General features: G+C 37.2%; 1 protein-coding gene and 1 long non-coding RNA gene across 2 annotated transcripts; one reads left to right on the top strand and one right to left on the bottom strand.

Moving 5' to 3' along the window:
- Window positions 1-2047: 2047 nt before the first annotated feature.
- LOC124172235 lies at window positions 2048-4093 on the top strand. Its single transcript, XM_046551654.1, has 3 exons — window positions 2048-2268; window positions 2433-2637; window positions 2730-4093. Exons 1-3 carry the CDS (start codon window positions 2083-2085, stop codon window positions 2912-2914), a joined length of 576 nt encoding a protein of 191 aa, XP_046407610.1. The 5' UTR covers window positions 2048-2082; the 3' UTR covers window positions 2915-4093.
- Window positions 4094-4181: 88 nt separating this feature from the next.
- Window positions 4182-8844, bottom strand: LOC124172569. The gene is made up of 3 exons (XR_006868187.1): window positions 8746-8844; window positions 4597-6949; window positions 4182-4480 (listed from the first exon to the last, which is right to left on the bottom strand). It is a non-coding gene; the product is annotated as an uncharacterized LOC124172569 (long non-coding RNA).
- Window positions 8845-19066: the final 10222 nt, after the last annotated feature.

Genomic DNA, 19066 nt, shown 5'->3' with positions numbered 1-19066 from the left:
CTATAATGAGTAACGATTCTCACTTCATCCTGAAAATTTAGCATATAAAACATTTCTAACAATTACCAAGTTAAAAATAGACTAATTGACAGCAATAAATGTAAGAAGAACTACGTTTAGCACTTGGAGTACTCAAAATTGATCATAGAGGTAGACAGGTAAAACTCTACTCGAAGTAGGAACCTGGGAAACTCTTCGAAGTCGGTATGTTTAAAATCTTTTGCTTCGGAAACGAGTTCCCTTTACTACGACGCCAGCATCAGAGTTATATCACTCCTATTTGGATGAATCTCAGCAACGGAAAGAATAATCCGAAGCAAGGTAAGCTAGCGACATGAATGTCAATTTAAGGCTTATTCTAAAAAAGCAGTCTAGTAAAAAAAAACGTGTAACGTCTGAAATCAACAAATCTGAAGAAGATGGAACAAAGTACAAAAAATGGAGAAAGTGGCAGACTGGAAAAAAATTTCTCATTCCGAGCATCGAACCCTGGCCTTTCAAAACGAAAGCGCGATACGGTACCACTGGGCCAAATCGACCTTTAAACAATGGGCGAAATTTTTAAATTAAATTGAACGTGACCGTATTTTTGAATTTTTAAATGCTTTTTTCTCTCAAAGCCGGGCGTATTTGGACAAAACCCTTCAGCAATATTCCTACCTAAGTGTCTACTTTCAAATAAAAAGGGTCTCATCTTCTTTCTTGACATCAGTTAGACAAAGTCTCCTTGTCAGCATTTTCTCGGACTCCGAGAGTAGTTGTGCTCCCTCCTTTCTGAGTTTACGACCAGACCTGCAGCATCGGTTTGCGGTCAGCTTATGGATGGCTTATATGTATTTAGCAAATGGATAATTGTTGCTTGTACTTAAATTGCAGACTTAGAATTGAGTTTCACATTTTTTTCAGAGCATTGTCAAATTTAAAACGAAGTTCAAAGGTCATTATAAATGCATTTAATGCAGCAGCAATTTCCATGTTGATGTCTATACATAACTCGAGATACAAGTTAATATTTATCGTAGAAATTCGTTTAAAAATTGTAAAAGCTGCTCAAAAGACAAATAATTCAGTTCTTGATTTATTTTTATGAAAAATGAACAAATATTTATTTCAAAAACTGACTGGATAAACAATTGTATGACTGCTGTCCCTTACCGCTAAGTGTGGTTATACCTGCTCCCGGATTCGGAGGGTAAATCCTAAACCCGGCAGGGTTGGATCCTGAGACAAAGACAACGTAAACCCCCGACTATCCTAAAAGGGGGGAGCTAGGAAACGTATACATACGGCTTTCATTATCCTGGCCAGGAAAATCACATGTAAATATACGGCCGTCGTCTCCCGGGTCAGGAAATGTCCATATGTATGTATATATATATATATATATGTGTGTACAGTAGGGAAAAGGTTAAAAAGGCAGCATGTTAACCCTGTTGAAACTGAAAGTGAAGATGTTGAGGTTTTAAATGAAGCAACTCAAAGTTCAACATACAAGGAGAAATTTGTTGAATGCAGGAAAAAGGAGTATGCTACCTAAGCCATCCGTCACCAAGAACTCTGGGCTGAACCAGAAGGCAGGAAAAGGAAATATGCTACCAGAGATGCAAATTTCCAAAAACCCTTGGGTTAGCCCAATAGAAGCTCCAACACCCTCAACACCTAGCAGTGGGGTGCCCCAAATGGGGGAGTGGTATCGACAAAAAAGGAATAGATTCACAGTTGCTGTATCAGAAGTCAGCCATTCCCAATACATGTCCCATTTCCATGTACCAATTTTCATTACATACACTTCCTTACACACACACACACACAGTTTTCCTCTACCTTGTAAAGTTTTTCTGAGGACATGGGTAGTGATGCAAGAAGTGATGCAGGAAAATCTAAGCAAGTAATGCCTCATGAATGTGAAAGTGCTAAAGTCACAGCCATTTACTCACTATGCATGTCTTTGTGGTCCAGAAATGGTCCTACTAAATGAATGAAGCTCTTCACTGTCCCTTGAATTATTGCTTTCATATTTACTTTCTCTTGCTTTCAGTTGAAGGTGATGACTACAACTTCCAAATATTTGAAGCCAGGATAATGACTGAGCTGAAGGAGATAAAAGAAAGTATTCAGGCGCTGTCACTAAAAATGGATAGTTTGCCTGCAGGGGAAGAACATGAGGAGGAAGTGCAGGTTCTCCATGACCTTCCCTTGAAGAAGTTGGAGGATTTGACTGAGTTTCAGGAGACAGTTCGCTCCAATTCAAAGTACAGAGCATTTATGGTGTGTGTTTTTATTAATTATTCACATAATACCTATTATTTCTTTGCAATCACCATTACATCAATATTCCTCTGAATTTACTGTCCATGGCATTTTTCATGGGAGACTTGATGATAACCTGTAACATCGTATGAACCATTAATGAAGTTAATTATTCCTTTCAGGTGAAATACTTGCAGAGCAGATGCTCCAATGCCCTCTTCCAAAGTACAGGGAAAACATTTACAACTTCCCTAAACAAAACTGTAAACGTTGTGTGTGCCACAATTATGTGCAATGACCTAAGTCGTTTATTTTGCATGACAGGGCGAGCATCACAAAAAATACCTTTTGAGGCTGAGTATCCTCACATCATTGACCTAATATTTGGTATGTAATGCCATTGTCATCTGTTGAGACGCTTGGGGTGTACTGCATATTTTTAATTATAATCTGCTCAACATTTCTAATATCTCCTTCAGATGCTGTGAAGCAGAAGAATGTTAACGGCGTACCATTAGACATGGTGGTGGTGAAGAGGAGTATAGGGGAATGGTTCCGCCTGTCAAGGGTGAGAGGGCGCTCCAAGGCAGCAGTGGCAGCATCTCAGAATGAAGACATGGCAATTTTTGAAATCCTTGATGAATCAAACCTTGATACATATTAACCTCGGAAACGCCCGGAGTTTTCTGTGGCTTTTTTGCATGAAGTGATACCACCATGCCTTCCAACATTTCTAAGGAGCAAATTGTAGAAAGAAAAGTAACAAAAGAAGACCATGACGGCAAGACTTACAAGACTTGGAGGTTAGGGATGGTAAAGGAACTGCTCCCGAGCCAACAGTTGGAGTGAAACGTGCTCCATTCCCCTCATTCAGGCTGCATGATGTCCTATAAGAACAGATATTAATTAAAGCACATCATCAGTCATCTCAATAAAATGTTCAGGTAATTATTCGTGAAGCTCATATGAAAAACCCAAGGACAGACGACACTAACTTTTTGTATTTTATACAACTGTTAAGGTATGTCAGAGAGTCGAAGTGCACCCACTTCTTCCTCTTCACTGCCTCTGATCCACTGGGTGGGTGCACATTCTTCTCCCTGACATACTTGTCCCTCAGGCTTTTGAATTTCGAGGGGAGCTCTGCCTCCGGGATATTTCGTGCAATGATTGGTTATGTATAGAACTTTAACTGAAGCTGGCAGAGTAATAACTAGAGAAACACTCGGGAAAGTTTGTCAATGCATACCATCTAAGGCCAAGTGTACCTCCCTCCACAACATTGCCTTCCTCTCCGGAGTCCTCTCCTTGAGAGGAAGGCAAATGTCGAGTAGTGGTGGTCGCTGCCACACCTCCATAATGAGGGCTTTAATGAGGCAGTTGTCCTCTGAAAATTGAATTGATACATAGTCATTTGTTGCATACTTAAACATAATGTGCGAGGAAATAGTTTCTCAGTGGAATACCTCACCAATAGTCTCCCCACTGCTGCTTGTTGAGGGCCCTACAAGTAATACAAGAAAGCTGTTTCCATTCATCACAGCAACCAACCGCACTGTAGAATGACTAGAATTCTTACTTAAAGGCTTATGAAATACTTCTAGGTTGAACACAAAGGGACCAATACTTAACCCGGGAGTAGTCGCGCCTAACATGTAGCCTTACGTGGTCGCTGCGGGTCACTCTGACCCGCACTAAAATAAATTGTTTTAAAGCTTAATTTACATTTTTGTTTTTTTTATAGCTTTATACATTTCAGTTCCAAGGTATATAAACTCAAACCATGTGTTTAAAAAAGACATTTTATTGCTTTTATATTTTTTTCGGAATTAAAGAAAAAGTATCACAAAAAATGAGATTTTTGTCATAGTACAAGTTTTTTAGTAATTTTACGGCTAACTAGCTTACTTACAATAATTTTTACTCTTTAATATTGAACATAGGTTATAAAGAAATAAAAGATTAATATATGGCTTATTGTTATAAGGAAAAGTTTTCAAGTTATTGAAGCATGAAAATGTTGTACATATTTTCTTAAAAAAAAACGAAATATCAATGAGCCATGGTTTATCACATAGATTAAAAGAAAACTTCAACTATTACTTCATAATATTTTTCCAATAAGAACTAATATATACTTCCACAACTTTATGTCACTACAAATGTCCAGTTATTGGTTTAGTTGCATCCCAAAGTCAGTATAGTTGAGGTATCTTGGCCACGCGTGAACCTACAAAACCCACAACTTGATTAGATACACAAATGTATTTTTTATAAAAGCACATCAAAACTTTCAGGTGTAAAAATAATGTGTAGTTCCTATGTGTATAATATAAAAAAACTCACCATTTATTCCATGTCAATACAGTTGAGACAAGTGGGCTTGGAGTGTTAGCCACAGACAGGGATGTTGCATGACGCACAGTTGTGAGCCGACTTGTTGCCTTGACGGTCGCAAAGTCCACACCGCTTTCTCTTGTTCAGGACTTCTACTGGAGGGCGAATAATGTCTTCTTTTAGTATGTCCAAAATATTGATACGGGTTGACTTTGACAGAGATCCTTGAAGACGAGTTCTAAGGTGAGGTGTAACTATAGTTCCGTAGCCAACTCTTTGAGCCATTTCCTTCGTACAAGTTTTCTTTCTTTGTGATTTCAGGAGCAAATGATGAGAGAGTTTAGTCCTATGATGTGTAAAATGTGGTAAAATGCTGTGAGGGGCCAACAATTTGTCTTTCTGGCGACAGAGTAATTGCCACACATTTCATCAACCACATCAACTCCTCCTTTTGTGGCGTTGTAAAATGTTATTATCTCTGGTTTCTTTTGTTCTCCTGTGGCATTGTCAATACTTTTACTGTGATGCATGGTGGAGGTCAATAGAACAACCTTGTTCTTATTCGGGACATAAGATACGAGTGTTGTCAAGTTTTTGGCAAAACCAAAAATTGACGAGTGTACTTCTCGATTCTTAGTTCTCAAAAACTCTGGAGGTATCTCTTTTTTGTTTTTCCTGATTGTCCCAACTGTGGTGAGTTTTTGATTTTGCAAGAGATCATTAGAAAGGGCAGTACTAGAAAACCAGTTATCATAAGTGACGTTTCTGTTGCTTCCACTTATCGGTTCGACAAGCCTGACTACTACTGGAGATGGTGTTAGACTTATGTGTTCATGAGGTCCCGGGCGTTGTTTTCCAAGATATACTTCCATGTTGAGTGCATAAAATGTTCGTGAGTCAACCAATGAAAACACCTTCAAACCATATTTCGCAGGCTTATTCCGCATATACTGCCTGAAACCGCACCTTCCACGGAAGGCCCACAACATTTCGTCAATTGTTGTGTACTCACCAACAGAAAAGTTTGATTTACATTCCTTTACAACAAATTCAAAAACATCCCTGAAAGGTGCTAACTTGTCCACTTCCATCCTCTGCACTCGGGTTCTTTTATCATCGAATCTTAGCATTCGAAGCAAAAATTTAAATCGATTCAAAGACATTACACACTTGAATAGACGCACTTCTTCCCACAACTCTTCTGCGTTCAGATGTGAAGCCTTCAACACACCTGCGTAATACAATAAACCCAACAGGGCTTTAGTTTCTTCAACTGTAGTGTTTTTACAGTCACGATCTCGGCCATATTTGGTGGTAACTTTAATGACATGAAAGACGCGTAAAGATACTTAGTGGACTGTATTAACAATAGAAATGGTTCACATTACAGAATAGATGCTTCTCGGTTGATGTCACGCCAAACACTGCCCCCTTGTCTCTGTCTCTGAAGGTGCAGCCCTTGCACTAAGTCATGTCACACCAGGACCTCCACCCCCGACCCCACCGAAGGCCCCTAACCCAGTCCTCAACTCATACATCCATCATCGCGACCTCCACTCACCCCAACCCTAAGGTCCAAACCACAATTTTTGACAACGCTAATGGTCGCTGCGGGTCAGGGTGACCCGCACATGCACGACTAGGTCAACAAACGAGCGGAAACTAAAGAAACTCAACAGGGTATGGTAGGAGGGTTTTAGAGAAGCAGCTACACGGAAAGTGAAGACCGTTCGTTACTTTGCACATACAGGACAGATATAAATAGTTGCGTGCGGGTCGGAGCGACCCGCGGCGACCACTCCCGGGTTAAGAAAATAATACTCGCATTTTACATTTTGTTTACGAGTGTTCTTACATTACTCACACTACATTATTTAAGAATACTGATACTCACATCACCATTTTGACATTGTATGTGAATCAAGGCTCTACATATCCATGGATTTCACTTACAGATAATACCAGCTAATGATAATGCAAGGAATGACACTGCTCACTCTCAACTTAAGCTGCTACAAACTACGTTACCCAACATTTGTATGAAAACTATAGACACTTGTAAATATAGTCACTCACCAGGTTCCACCAAATTGCCCTTGTGGCACACTTGGTCCGTATATATTTGATCGGTGACGATAACTGAAAGAAAGGACAGATATTAGATACCGCTGATGAGTTTCTTTTCAAGAACACGTGCAATCAATCCCAAAAATGATATTAATGCCTGATCAGGCCAAAACTTACTCTCTCCCGATCGATATATCTTCCCCTGCAATTGATCCACATGAGTGAGATTCAGGAAGCATTCATGGTTGCCAATAGCATCCCGAGGCACCTTGCCCGAGCAGTGGCCACAGATGTACTAATGGGAAAGTTAAGAAGCCATACTTAAGGGAACCAGATTGAAGTAAAAGAAAGTGTATAATGCATATGTCACTGCCAATGAAAAAGCAGACTGCTATATTGAAAAAGAAGTGATAACTCTGAACACCCTGGCTACATTCATCTATCGCTTGGACTTCAACTGAGAAAGCAAGTTAAAGGTGAGAACATAAGAACTCGTAACAATCATGATTTGCAATTAAAGCATACAAAATGTTGGGGTTAATTAACCGAATGTGCAGATTAAAAAATTTTGAATTGCTGATCACTTCTCTATGCTACCTTGGTTACGTACGTTTTGGAATATGGTACGGTGTCCTCCTTCCATGGTACGGTCATGGAAGAAGGGTATGGTTATTGGGAACCCATATTATGATACCCACATGCATACTCTGGAAAGTGAGAAAATGAAATGTCTTAAATTACTTGACCATAAATCTTAAGAAAATGCCACAGGACTCAACATTTCTGCACAACATTTGCATTTGTACACTCTTTCAATTCGTAAAAGGCATATTGGAATGCTCTTCCTTAATGATAAGGTAAGATAATTAACATTAAATCCCCTGATTTATAGACCTTGCTAACTTATAAGTTTCCAAAATTTCCCAATTCTAAACATCCGTATGAGAAATTCGACCCCTTGCTATTTTCGTTACCAGCCATCCAACTACACCAAAAATATGATTACTTACAGAACAATAACTGATTGTAGCTTATAGTGGTATGACTGATTTTTTTCATTCTTTTTCCTCAAGTTCAAAAAATGCGCATTAAATAAAGTAACAATGTGATACCATAATGTATGTTATCATAAATGAAAACTCCTCTGAACACCTAGATATTTTATACACACCTTTTGAATCTGAATTTGATGATAATCTTATCAAATTAATTGAACGGCTTTCCTGTGTATTACTTAGTAATTTCTGTAAATATGTATATCTATTCCTAATGAAGTGCGGTTATGTCCCTAGAGTAATTACGTTACTTCATTAACCTTTTATTTTGATTACTGTCTTTGAAACACTAAAATTTTATAGTGCAAGTGGAACTACAGGTTTCCTAATTACATGGAATTGCCAATGTTAATAACGTTCTTGAACGTGCAGTAGTCACTAAAGCATCGTACCAATGTAAACACATTGCCCATGCATTAATTTCATCACATTATTTGCAATAAAGAAAGAATACACCCCGCTAACAAACGAGTTTTAACTCCGAATGAGATTCGTGTGCACATTAATGAATGAATTCATTATCCGTAAATTAAAATTTTCAAACACTAGAAATACTTAACAAGAGTAGTGCGGAATTTTAACCTTATAAAAGGAATAATATGCAAGCCTATCGATGATGAATTGGAAGGGTTCGAGACAGACGAATAAAATATTTTTAAATGAACTGTGGCTAGCCTAGGAATAACATGTAATGAGTCATCGTCGGAAGCACATGTGCAACGGCGTTACCTCAACACGTTATGTATTAAAAACTCATCAATACAAACAGGTAAGCAGCATTTTAAAACAAGTGCACTACAATGAAATATTATAGTAACCCTCACGACGTCATAGGGACTTATAAAACTTATAAAATAATTTTCGACGTCGAGGATGGACTACTACCGATTCATCCGCGATGAAATAAACGTAAATTACAGAAAAACCCGCAAATAATACAAATGGAAAGTCAAATATAACACAATACAAAGCCATATATCGCATTCTGTCGTCGTTCATAAGATAAAACCTCCAAAATGTGAATTTATCTGCTTACCTCACTCTCCATGTTTTTCGTAGTCCCCGGTCAAAGTGCTGCGTACGCGCCAGGAAATCCAACAGGTTCAGTTTTTCTGCGACGACGCAGCGAGCTGGAGACGTGACGTCATCAATTCTCAAAGACGGGCTCTGATTGGCTCGCTAGCCGCGGCGTCAACGCAACGCCGAACTGAAGGCCCCCTAAGGGGTTGTTCATTGTGGTATCATATTGCATTAGGGGATCCCATTTTTCAATTTGAAATTAATTGTTTAAACATGTTTTGTGAACAGCCTTGGTGGGCAGTAATGTAATATCTTCTTTCTTTAAATTTGTGTTCTGCATTACTATCTCCCACTTACCTCAAAGGATTTAAATGACTAACTACTGTTGATTTAGCATCAAGTTTGCAAAGTTTATTTCGCAGATTTTAAGAAATTAGAGAAATTAAAGAGAGTAATTTAAAGAAACCTTAATGTTTTGTTCACATGAGGAGAAATCGGTTATGATTTTTGCAATGAATTTAACACATTCATGAGGAGGACTCCTCATGATACTAACCACTAATCTATAGTCTTCAGCCAAACCATCATGTTTAGCAGTAGTGTAATTGTTCATGAAAAGAGTGAATATTGTTTTGAAATGTATTTTCTTTTCTTATAAAATTTTTATAAGGGCAGTTACCCTTGCTGAAAGTGCTGTTGTCAGGTTCTTATTGTAAAATAATCTCATTACTGTTTTTTTAAATATATATTTCAATACTTTATTTCTTATATATACGATGACATTTATCTTTGCACCTCGTTTTTGTGTTGTTGATTTTGTCAGTTATAAACACATATCAGTATCTGGGTTACTTGAGAATATGTAATGCTTTATGAAATAGTTTAGACAAAGATGATTATTTTTTGTTATAGTTTTCTAATTCTATAAATTTGGTCCTTGGCAAAGAAATTAAAATAGATTTTAAAGCAAAATGTGCTCTGATCAAAATAGAAGAACTCTAATCTTTATATTTTGTCTGGAGGTCAGTGAAAACCACACTTTTGGTTATGATAAAACCAAAACGCATAAAATCTATCAAAAATATTATTAAATGAAAAGTATTTTGCATCATAATCCAAAAAAATTGTAATATTAGGGGCCGTTTTATAATGTTGGGTTGGACTGGAGTTTAAGCTAAGCGTCGGTTAAGTCCCAAAATTCTGTTTTATAATCGATGGTTATGTAAAATATGAGCATGAAAACGCGTTTTAATGCACAGATTTTACATAACCATCACATATAACCATAACCATTTGCAATAAATTACTCACTTTATATTTTTTACACTTCACTGTTGGCAATTCTGCACACGAGTAATAACGTGGTAAAGAAGGGGTAAAGCTTACTGGGGTAAATTTGCCCCAAATTACCAGAAAATTTTCCGTCTAAATTATCTTTTGTGCTGACTGGGACGATAGTCAAGCTAAAGCATGGATTTCCCTCGAGTAAAAGGTGAACGTGAAGTTTAAATAGTTAAAAATGGCGGATGTTTTGAAATGCTGAAGTACCCTATGATAATATACAGAAGAAATAATCGACCAAGCGCAGCATCCTCCATTTTTATCCGTATCTACGATATCAGCAATCAATTTCCACTATTTTAGCACCATGATAACAATTTAATAAGTGAAATTGGCAATTGAAAGAGAGAAAAAGATCGTACCTAATAATTACATTCTGATTTACTAGCATGTGATATCACTATAGAATAGGGTAGTTTCCTTCAAAGAAAAAAAAAGCATTGATCGCGATTTGTTACCCACCATTAGTGTATTCATAATATACAAATTATTTGGTTTTAGAAATACCGGTTTAGACGAATGGCCATTTTTATCCTTATTTGAAAAGGGCCAGATTGGCGCCCATGCGATACCACTCCACGTGACGTCACAGGGACCTAGTTTCTACACGAGTAGATAGGAGTTATACATCGTCTGAGATTACCAATGGATGCATGAGGCACAGAGCTCAGGGAAACACATCTTAATAATCACCTATTAAAACTGGCTAAGGTCGGAAAGTTTTATTCGTTTGATAAGGCATTAATAATTCTTATTTAAGCCAAGCGCTACTTGCTAGCATGGTACTCAGCTACCTGCTAGCATCCTGCATCATATCAGCGCTCAGAGCCTCGCCCCAAGGTCACCTCACTTGCGGCAGCGGGAAGCAGAACGACGTCACGTGTAGTTTTTCCCGGCATTCATACTTAGCCGTCGCGTTTTCGCGCGCTTGAAAATTTTCACTTTTCATTTAATCGCAAAAAATAGATGTCTTCATATAAAAATCTAAAAGCGTGAAATACGTACTCAAGGAGTAATGATCTTTCGATTAAGGCAATAAATAAATAATAGGAAACCACCCTATTCAACATTAAATGTGAGGATATATGTCATGGGGTGAAAGGGGCTAGTCTGTTAAAATCCTATTTCATTTTCCAAGGGATATGTTTGGCAAAGTACAACAATAAAAATTGTAGGTAAGTCCATTAACAATATCTGGTGTACGGCTTGGTATTTCTTGGAGATAAATATATAGGAATGAATGAGGTAACTGAAAAATAGGGATGGTCGGATCGGATATCTCGGATCCAAATATCGGTGGATATTGCCCCTCATCGGATCCAAAGTCGTGGAAGACATCGGATCTGGTTCCGAAATTTTAAGTAATAGTGTCAGTGAATGAAACGCATAAGGGTGGAAAGAGCTCCGATTCTCTCTTCGACTGCGCCGTCGCATGCGATTCCTCTCCTACGCCACTGGTCAGTGAATCCGAAGAAATTTCGTATTTTCATTTTCAAACCCAAGCATAACAGTTTAGGTCCTGAGCAAGTAAAGATGTTTAAAAAAACAACTTGAAAGCCTATAAAAATGATTTTTAATTTGTAAAAATATTAAAATGTGTATGAAAATCTAAAAAGCATTCCTTCGATTACACGTACCCAAAATAAACTTTAATGATTACTTCGTTTAATAGCAGGAAGCGCAGGAAAATGCATTTGGATCCGAAAATATCCGATCCAAAAGATCTGGCTCCGAAAATCAAGGATCCGATCCGGATCCGAAAAAAAAATCTTGGATCCGTCCATCCCTAGTGAAAAAGAAAGGATTTAGCACGTTTCCTACGTAGTGTATACAAGATGCTGTGTGAGTTTTCTTTGGAAGTTGAGAAAGGCAAATTGATGCAACCTATTCAGCTCGTGTGGGTAAAAAAAATGTAAGAATGACTGATTTGGTCATAAGATGGTATGACATTAATTATTAATGAATTGGTATTGCAAATAAGCATTTAGAGTGTGGAGATTTACTTATTATTTTTTTGTGACTAAAGTGACCTCTCATCCTTTAGATAGAAAAAGATTCGGAAAGGCACCTTAAGCTAGAGAAGCCTTCTGTTCTCTGCGTGTTCTAATGCGTTGCCTTCAACAGAAAAAATAGGGTAGTTTCTTTCATCAAAGAAAACGAAAGGCATTGATTGCGATTCGTTTGCCACCATTAGTGTATTCATAATACACAAATTATTTGGTTTTTGAAATACCGGTTTAGACGAATGGCAAGGGTCAAATTTTATCCTCATTTGAAAAAGGCCACATTGGCGCATGCGATTCCTCTCCGCATGACGTCACAGGGACCTAGTTTCTACACGAGAGGATAGGAGTTATACATCGTCTGAGGTTACCAATGCATGCATGAGGCACAGAGCTCAGGGAAACATGTCTTAATAATCACCTATTAAAACTGGCTAAGGTCGGAAAGCTTTCTTCGTTTGATAAGGTATTAATAAACCTTTTTTAAGCCAAGCGCTACCATTCAGCAAGGTACTCAGCTATCCGCTAGCATCCTGACACGTATCAGCGCTATGCCTCGCCTCAAGGTCACCTCACCGGGCGGGAGGGGGAACCAGAAATACGACGTACGGAGATATTTCCCGAAATTCATACTTAAGCGTCGCGTTTTCGCGCGCTTGAAAATTTTCACTTTTCATTTAATCGCGAAAAATAGATGTTGTCATTTAAAAATCTAAAAGCGCGAAATACGTACTCCAGGAGTAATAATCTTTCGAATAAGGCAATAAAAAATAATAGGAAACCACCATATTGTGATTTTTATAGCCTAAGTGCTGTTCGTAGCCAAACACAGGTAATGCACTTTTAGGCCGGTATCGTTTGTCGCTTCTTTAGCCATCCTTCATCTTCTTCGGCTCATGAAGGATAGATTTCAGTTCGAGATACGTCTGAAGGTCTCCTTCAGCGCACTTTGCTTGAGAAGGACACCTCGCCAGCGTAGGTTGGTCTTGCCCAGCCTTCACATCCACTTCACAACCTCGACCATTTCATCACTTTAAAGATTTTTAAACAGGCCTTACATAAAAGATAGATTGGTAGAGAAGAGTTTGTTATTATTTGTGATGGCAATAACTTTTAATTTTATTTACGTTCATTTTTCCGTTTATTTATGCTTTAAATTGCAATTTTATCCGTTAGCCCGTTATGCTAAAGCTGCCAGGAGATGTTTGTGTATTTCGACACATTAAAACTTTAATTAGAGGTATTCCTCAGGTATAATCGTTTGCAATCATGTTGAATGACATGTGATAAAAGTCGTCGTACTAGACCCAATCCATGCTAAGTATATCACCCAGCACGCTAAAAACCATCTCTACATCGATGTCTCATGTAGTTTTTTTATCGGACTGCTGTAGCCATTTCGGTAACAATTACCAAATCAGTTTGATATAATTTATCAAACTGGTGTGGTAATTGTTACCAAATTTTTCAGTGAGCCATGTGACGACCGAAAAGTTTGATAAATTTCATAGTTTTAACTCAAATTCGATAGTTCTAACTTCACTTTTTTCCATGCACGATTACTTATCTCGGCATCACTTGAGGAATCGCCAAAATACAGTGGAATTTTATTCGGAAAGGGAATTAATGTCAAGGTACAGGTTTCCCAAGGAGACAGTGACTGATGTATTCCTACCAATGTTGGCACGCGGCAACAATAACAACCTTATGCATGATGTGAAATAGTCTTTAAGTGCTCATTTCTCCGTTAAAATATGTGTTAAGAATGCTCGTTTCGTTGTCAGAATCGAACGTGAATTCACCTCAGTAGAGTATTTGTTTAAAAGCGGTAATGTTACTTAGAAAACACGAATGCCATTTCGTTATCATTTATTTCTGTTTTTGTGACACCAGATAGTGTGATATGTGAAATATGTATCTAAGTTTAGCGTGTTTCTGATTTCCAAGAATGCCAGTATGAATTTTACGATTTCGTCGTTTACAGATAGTCTGCGCTGAGTTATCCCAGATGACGCAATCCACAGTGTCTGAGATAATCAAGGTAGGTGATACGTGATCATATATAGCTCTTTGAAAAGTGTTGCACGTATAATACTGTTAATAATTCAAATCGTGCATTTTGAAGACTGCTCGCTCGTAACATTGGCTGTCCAGAGACGGCATCATGGGCATCTATGAGAACAGCTGATTGTGTCGACTTGGTAGGGCGTAGATAAAAAAGGCTGTTTTGTTTACGTTATATCATGTCACTTCGTACCTCGTACTCGACAGTTATTTACATGAAAAAAACGAAGCAGAGGTCATTTACGTACGTCAGGAATCATTTTTAGTGTTATGTGATACTCCCTCTTGTGTGGTCTTCCTGAGTCATGCAATGTTGTGCGAACCTCGTCGGTAGAAATGATAATCATAATATTTTCCATCGATTTTACGTGATTTTTAAAGTACCACATTAGTAATATATTGCCTGGGAAAACTGATTTGAACTAATGTAAACATGTTCACCGAGCACGGTAGGTAATGTTTTCATTTCGTGATCGTGTGTGCTGAAATTTTGTCTTGCGAAGGGATGGTATGTTCTAAAATCATTGATTTGAGTGGTAATTTGGCATTTATATGATTGATTTTCGGTTTATTAATGTATTTTAAGCGTGCATGATAAACTCTCATGATATTCTCGTTATAATTAGTTAGCGGACGTGGTAAGCTAACGTGTTTGCATCATCACTCAAGTAAAAGTGCTTAATAGTTTGATATGATACAGAATAATGAATTTTTAAGTAAACGAAAATTTTTAATGCGTCTAATGTTTTATGATGTTGGTTTACATTATTGTATTTTCTTTTTTCTCTTGTCGTGACCTTTTCTAATTAATGATTGAATAATTCCTGGAGTATATGTCATGCAACGCAAATTTTTTTTGCCCACATTTCGGTTTATTTTAAAACCTTCATCAGGGCTATGAATGAAAAAAATGAGACGACAATAATATACAGCATTGATACATACATTGAGGTTACAAACAGTTTTTTACAATAATAGAATAAAAAATGAGAAAAGAATACACTAGAATTTTGACATTAAAAAATATAAAAAATAATTTTTTAATGTCAAAATCCTTGTGTATTCCTTTCTCATTTTTTTAATTATATTATTGAAAAACAACTTTTTCGTAACCATTATTTATGTATCAATATTGTTTATTATTGTTCTTGACGATCAAGTTGACCATCGTAAGTTGGGCAGTGTTAGATACTAAGGCCTACAATAGTAACTCTGCGCGTTTACACGGCGTTTTGAGGTTACGCGCGTATGGATCAACGTCGATACGATCGTAGTGTAAACGGAGTATTACGGGGGTTACGGGGTACGATGGTTGGCGCTAGTGCACCAAGAAAAAAGAGTTAGGAAATGAAGATCGATGCATATACGATTCTTTCGCGCCGTTGCAAACTTGATACGGTAGTTGATGTTTCATAAATAACTCTAATATATCACAGTTAAATGGCAACGATTGAAGACATTATGGAGCAGGTAATAGAAGGACGTAAGGGGAAAGTTTTTTCTGATGTTCTATTTATCAATTAATGATATCGGATATTCTATACTATACCAGTTTTATGTATTACTTCATTTACAGGTTAACCCATAATCATGTGTCCTTACATTATACTTTACAGATGATGGAAAATAACAAATAAACAAAATGTTAACCAATAAAAAATCGTTGTAAACAGAATTTCACGATAAAGTTCGCCACAAATAACTATAACATTTAGATGAAGACATGGAGAAATCATTACTTGAGGCGAATTTAGCAGAAATCCAAGCCTTTTATAGTAAAATAATAAGAGCAATATGTACTGCCATTAAGGCGTGAATATTCTTAATTTTTTGACACATTCACTCGAAGAATCTAGATTCTAAAAGGATTCACGGACTGTTATGACTAAGTTGAGTTACACCTCATCGTTCTGGATAACCGGGAGTTAAAGACATAATTTGCTCTATGGTAATTAAAAATAAACAGGTGAGGATTTGTATAGTTTTGACGGATTCCATTAAAATTTACTAATAAAGGAGATAGGAAAAATATAAATAGGAATAGTAATTTTGTAGAGGAATAGGCCATTGTTGGAGGATCCTTTGTCGTGCAAGAGTTTTCAAATTTGTTGGTAGAAGTTATTAAACTTAGACAGTTTTCATATGTTATTGTGGTTGGCATGTGAATTTTTACTTGGAGACATTTTTTGTTTTCAGAAAATAAAAAGATAAGGTTGATTGTTGTTCAGTTTAACACATTGAAACGTGTCTTTATTTTCTCTCGAATAAAAACTATAAAATAGCTAAGAATTCAACAGGTTACGGGCCCAGAGGCACGAAAGAAGTAAAAAACAAATTGTGAAAAACTGTGAATGAAGATATAAAAAAAGGTGAAGTACTCGTAAAAAATATACCTGTGCATATATAATTATGGCAATGAAGATTGTGAGTGAAGACATGGCCTGTGTCCAGAGGCAGAATTCTGTACACCGGACCGACGATTGTCGGTGTCGGTAATGCCCCGTCTACACATCGATCGTCGCGACGTTGATCCCTACGCGCGTAACCTCAAAACGCCGTGTAAACGCGCAGAGTTACCATCGTAGGTCTTAGTACCTAACACTGCCGAACTTACGATGGTTAGCGCTAGTGTGCCAAGAAAAAAGGGAAATGAAGAACGATGCATAGTCTTTCAATTTTTATCCAGCCTTCCCGCCTTTTGAAGATAGAGCAAAAAGAAAAAGAAATGGAGGGAGATAAAGGGAAAATATTTTCTGACGAGGAGGTGGAGGTTCCACTCGCTCTCTTCTCGGATAACGATATACAAAGAAAGTAAGTTTATTGTACAATATTTGTGGGTATTTAGTGATTTTATTCTTCGAAAATTAAGTAATTTCAATCGCTACTTACTACAAATTGTGTTGAGCACATGGTGTCATGTTTTGAAATACTAAGTTGAGGTATGGTGCTTGCATGTAGAATGCTTTGATGGTTGTTTGGAAAATCTTTCCCCACATGTACAAAGTGGATAGAATTGCTCAATTCGTGTTAAAGTCTTAGGTCATCAAACCGTAAAATACTGAGTGCCTCATTGATATTCTGAATTGATTACGTGTTCATAACGTAGGGATTCATACGTAAAAGGTTACCATGTGATCTACATTTCGTAAAGTGTCTTGGTGAATAGCAAAGCGTAGCAATGTGTTTATCTTTCGTGTTCTAATTAAACGCTGAAGTGTATGTCCTTACGCTCTCCATGGGATGTGCCTACGTGAAATATGTGTATCCTGAAAGTAATTACGGTCCTACACTCAACTATCATGGGTTTCATCTTTTTCCTTGTTCCTCTTCCTATATTTTCGGTGTCATTGTTATGACTTCCTAGTTGCTGCATAGGCTTTGAAGTTTCTTTCCTTCCTAACTAGTATTGGAACAGAAATTTTCATTCTTATGAAATGATTTAAATTAAGTTTTTCTCGTCTCGGAAAACTTCTTATCAGAATATCCCATTGAGACCAAAATGTTCGTTGCAAAGTAGTTGATCACTTCTTTTACTTTGAATAGGTTACAGAGCAATCAGAGGAGCCACACGGGAGTGTGGGTGGAGCTGGCGGAGCGGCTGTCAACCCTAGGATACCCAAGGTCTGCCAGCCAGATTAAAGATAAGGTTAATAACCTGAGGCGGAGGTACCTAGGGTTGAAGCGAGGGATGAGGTCAGGGGACTCTCCGCCGGAGTGGGTGCTTTGGGATGCACTCCATAAGCTTTATGCCACTGCTCCGGCGGGGACTCCTGAGGCATGGATGGACTCCCTAATATCATCGTAAGTACTAACTCATAGAATGTTACATGTGCTTCAATCACGTTATCACCTCAATGTTGCTTAGAGATATCACTCCAGTGGTAGCTTTTCATTCCTTTTAACCCATTAACGGCCAACGTTGCGAAAACGCAACATTATTGAGAAATGCAAAAAAGTGTTTCAATTGAATTTTATTAATGTAGAATTCGCTTTTTTCGATAAAAATAAGTTTAAACTGATTTTTAGCGTGTTTATAATAACAATTTATGAGTATTTCGATATTCATTAAAATACTCAAAATGACTCAATTTTCGAGTCTCCTGTTAAGCAACATAAATAATTTTTCCTAAGAGTAACTATTCCCTTTGTTACCTTTTTTATTCGACCATGTGGACGTAGAAATTTCAATTAACAGATATTAAAGCTTATATTTCGTCAGGGAGTCAACATTAAGCGAAAATCAGATCCGGAAAATAATGTTGCGTTTTCGCAACGTTGGCCAAATCCGATATCTATAGGCAGTTATGCAACCCACATTACCACATATTTCGGTCTCGTAGGAATATGCCGTTTTTAGTGTCAGATATAGTCCTACGCATTTTTATGCCTCGTATTTGACAGATATCGTCATGTTTGATAATTAAGATTCTTAGATATTATATTTCCAATGATATGCTGCATTATGTTACCTAAATCCAATGTAAAATGGAGATGCATTACGGCTTGAAAGAAATGAGTCAAAGTGAATATTTTTACGGAAGATAACGTATTTTACAGTTTTAAATTGACATTTTTATCACAAAAGATGGAATTACAACACATAATGACTATTTATGAATTAAATGAAAGCATTTCGGGTGAAGGAACACAAAACTTTGTACTTTCAATCCGAATTAATCCTTCCTTACTTCACGATTCAGCGATATCACCGACTTCCACAACAGGATATTGGGTGAATGAAGACGATAAGGCGTAGATTCGGTTCGGAAATGATTGAAACAAAACATTTAGATTAATCAAAAATAATTACACTTTTCAGACAATTCCTGTCTGAACGAAAATAACATATTTGTAAATTATGACCTCATTTTGACGACTTGAATTAAAAATTATTACAATTCGGAATATTTGCGCATACATTTTAAACTA

This window comes from Ischnura elegans (assembly GCF_921293095.1).
Source record: "Ischnura elegans chromosome 13 unlocalized genomic scaffold, ioIscEleg1.1 SUPER_13_unloc_1, whole genome shotgun sequence".
In the NCBI taxonomy this organism is placed as follows: Eukaryota; Metazoa; Arthropoda; class Insecta; order Odonata; family Coenagrionidae; genus Ischnura; species Ischnura elegans.
This window is presented reverse-complemented; position numbering and strand designations above follow the sequence as displayed.

Excerpts from the sequence above, each read along its gene's own strand:
- LOC124172235 (XM_046551654.1), top strand. The coding sequence starts at position 2,083 with ATGACTGAGCTGAAGGAGATAAAAGAAAGTATTCAGGCGCTGTCACTA. Across the intron at positions 2,269-2,432 it reads CAAAGTACAGAGCATTTATG|GTGAAATACTTGCAGAGCAG; the intron begins GTGTGTGTTTTT and ends TATTCCTTTCAG. Across the intron at positions 2,638-2,729 it reads CATCATTGACCTAATATTTG|ATGCTGTGAAGCAGAAGAAT; the intron begins GTATGTAATGCC and ends TATCTCCTTCAG.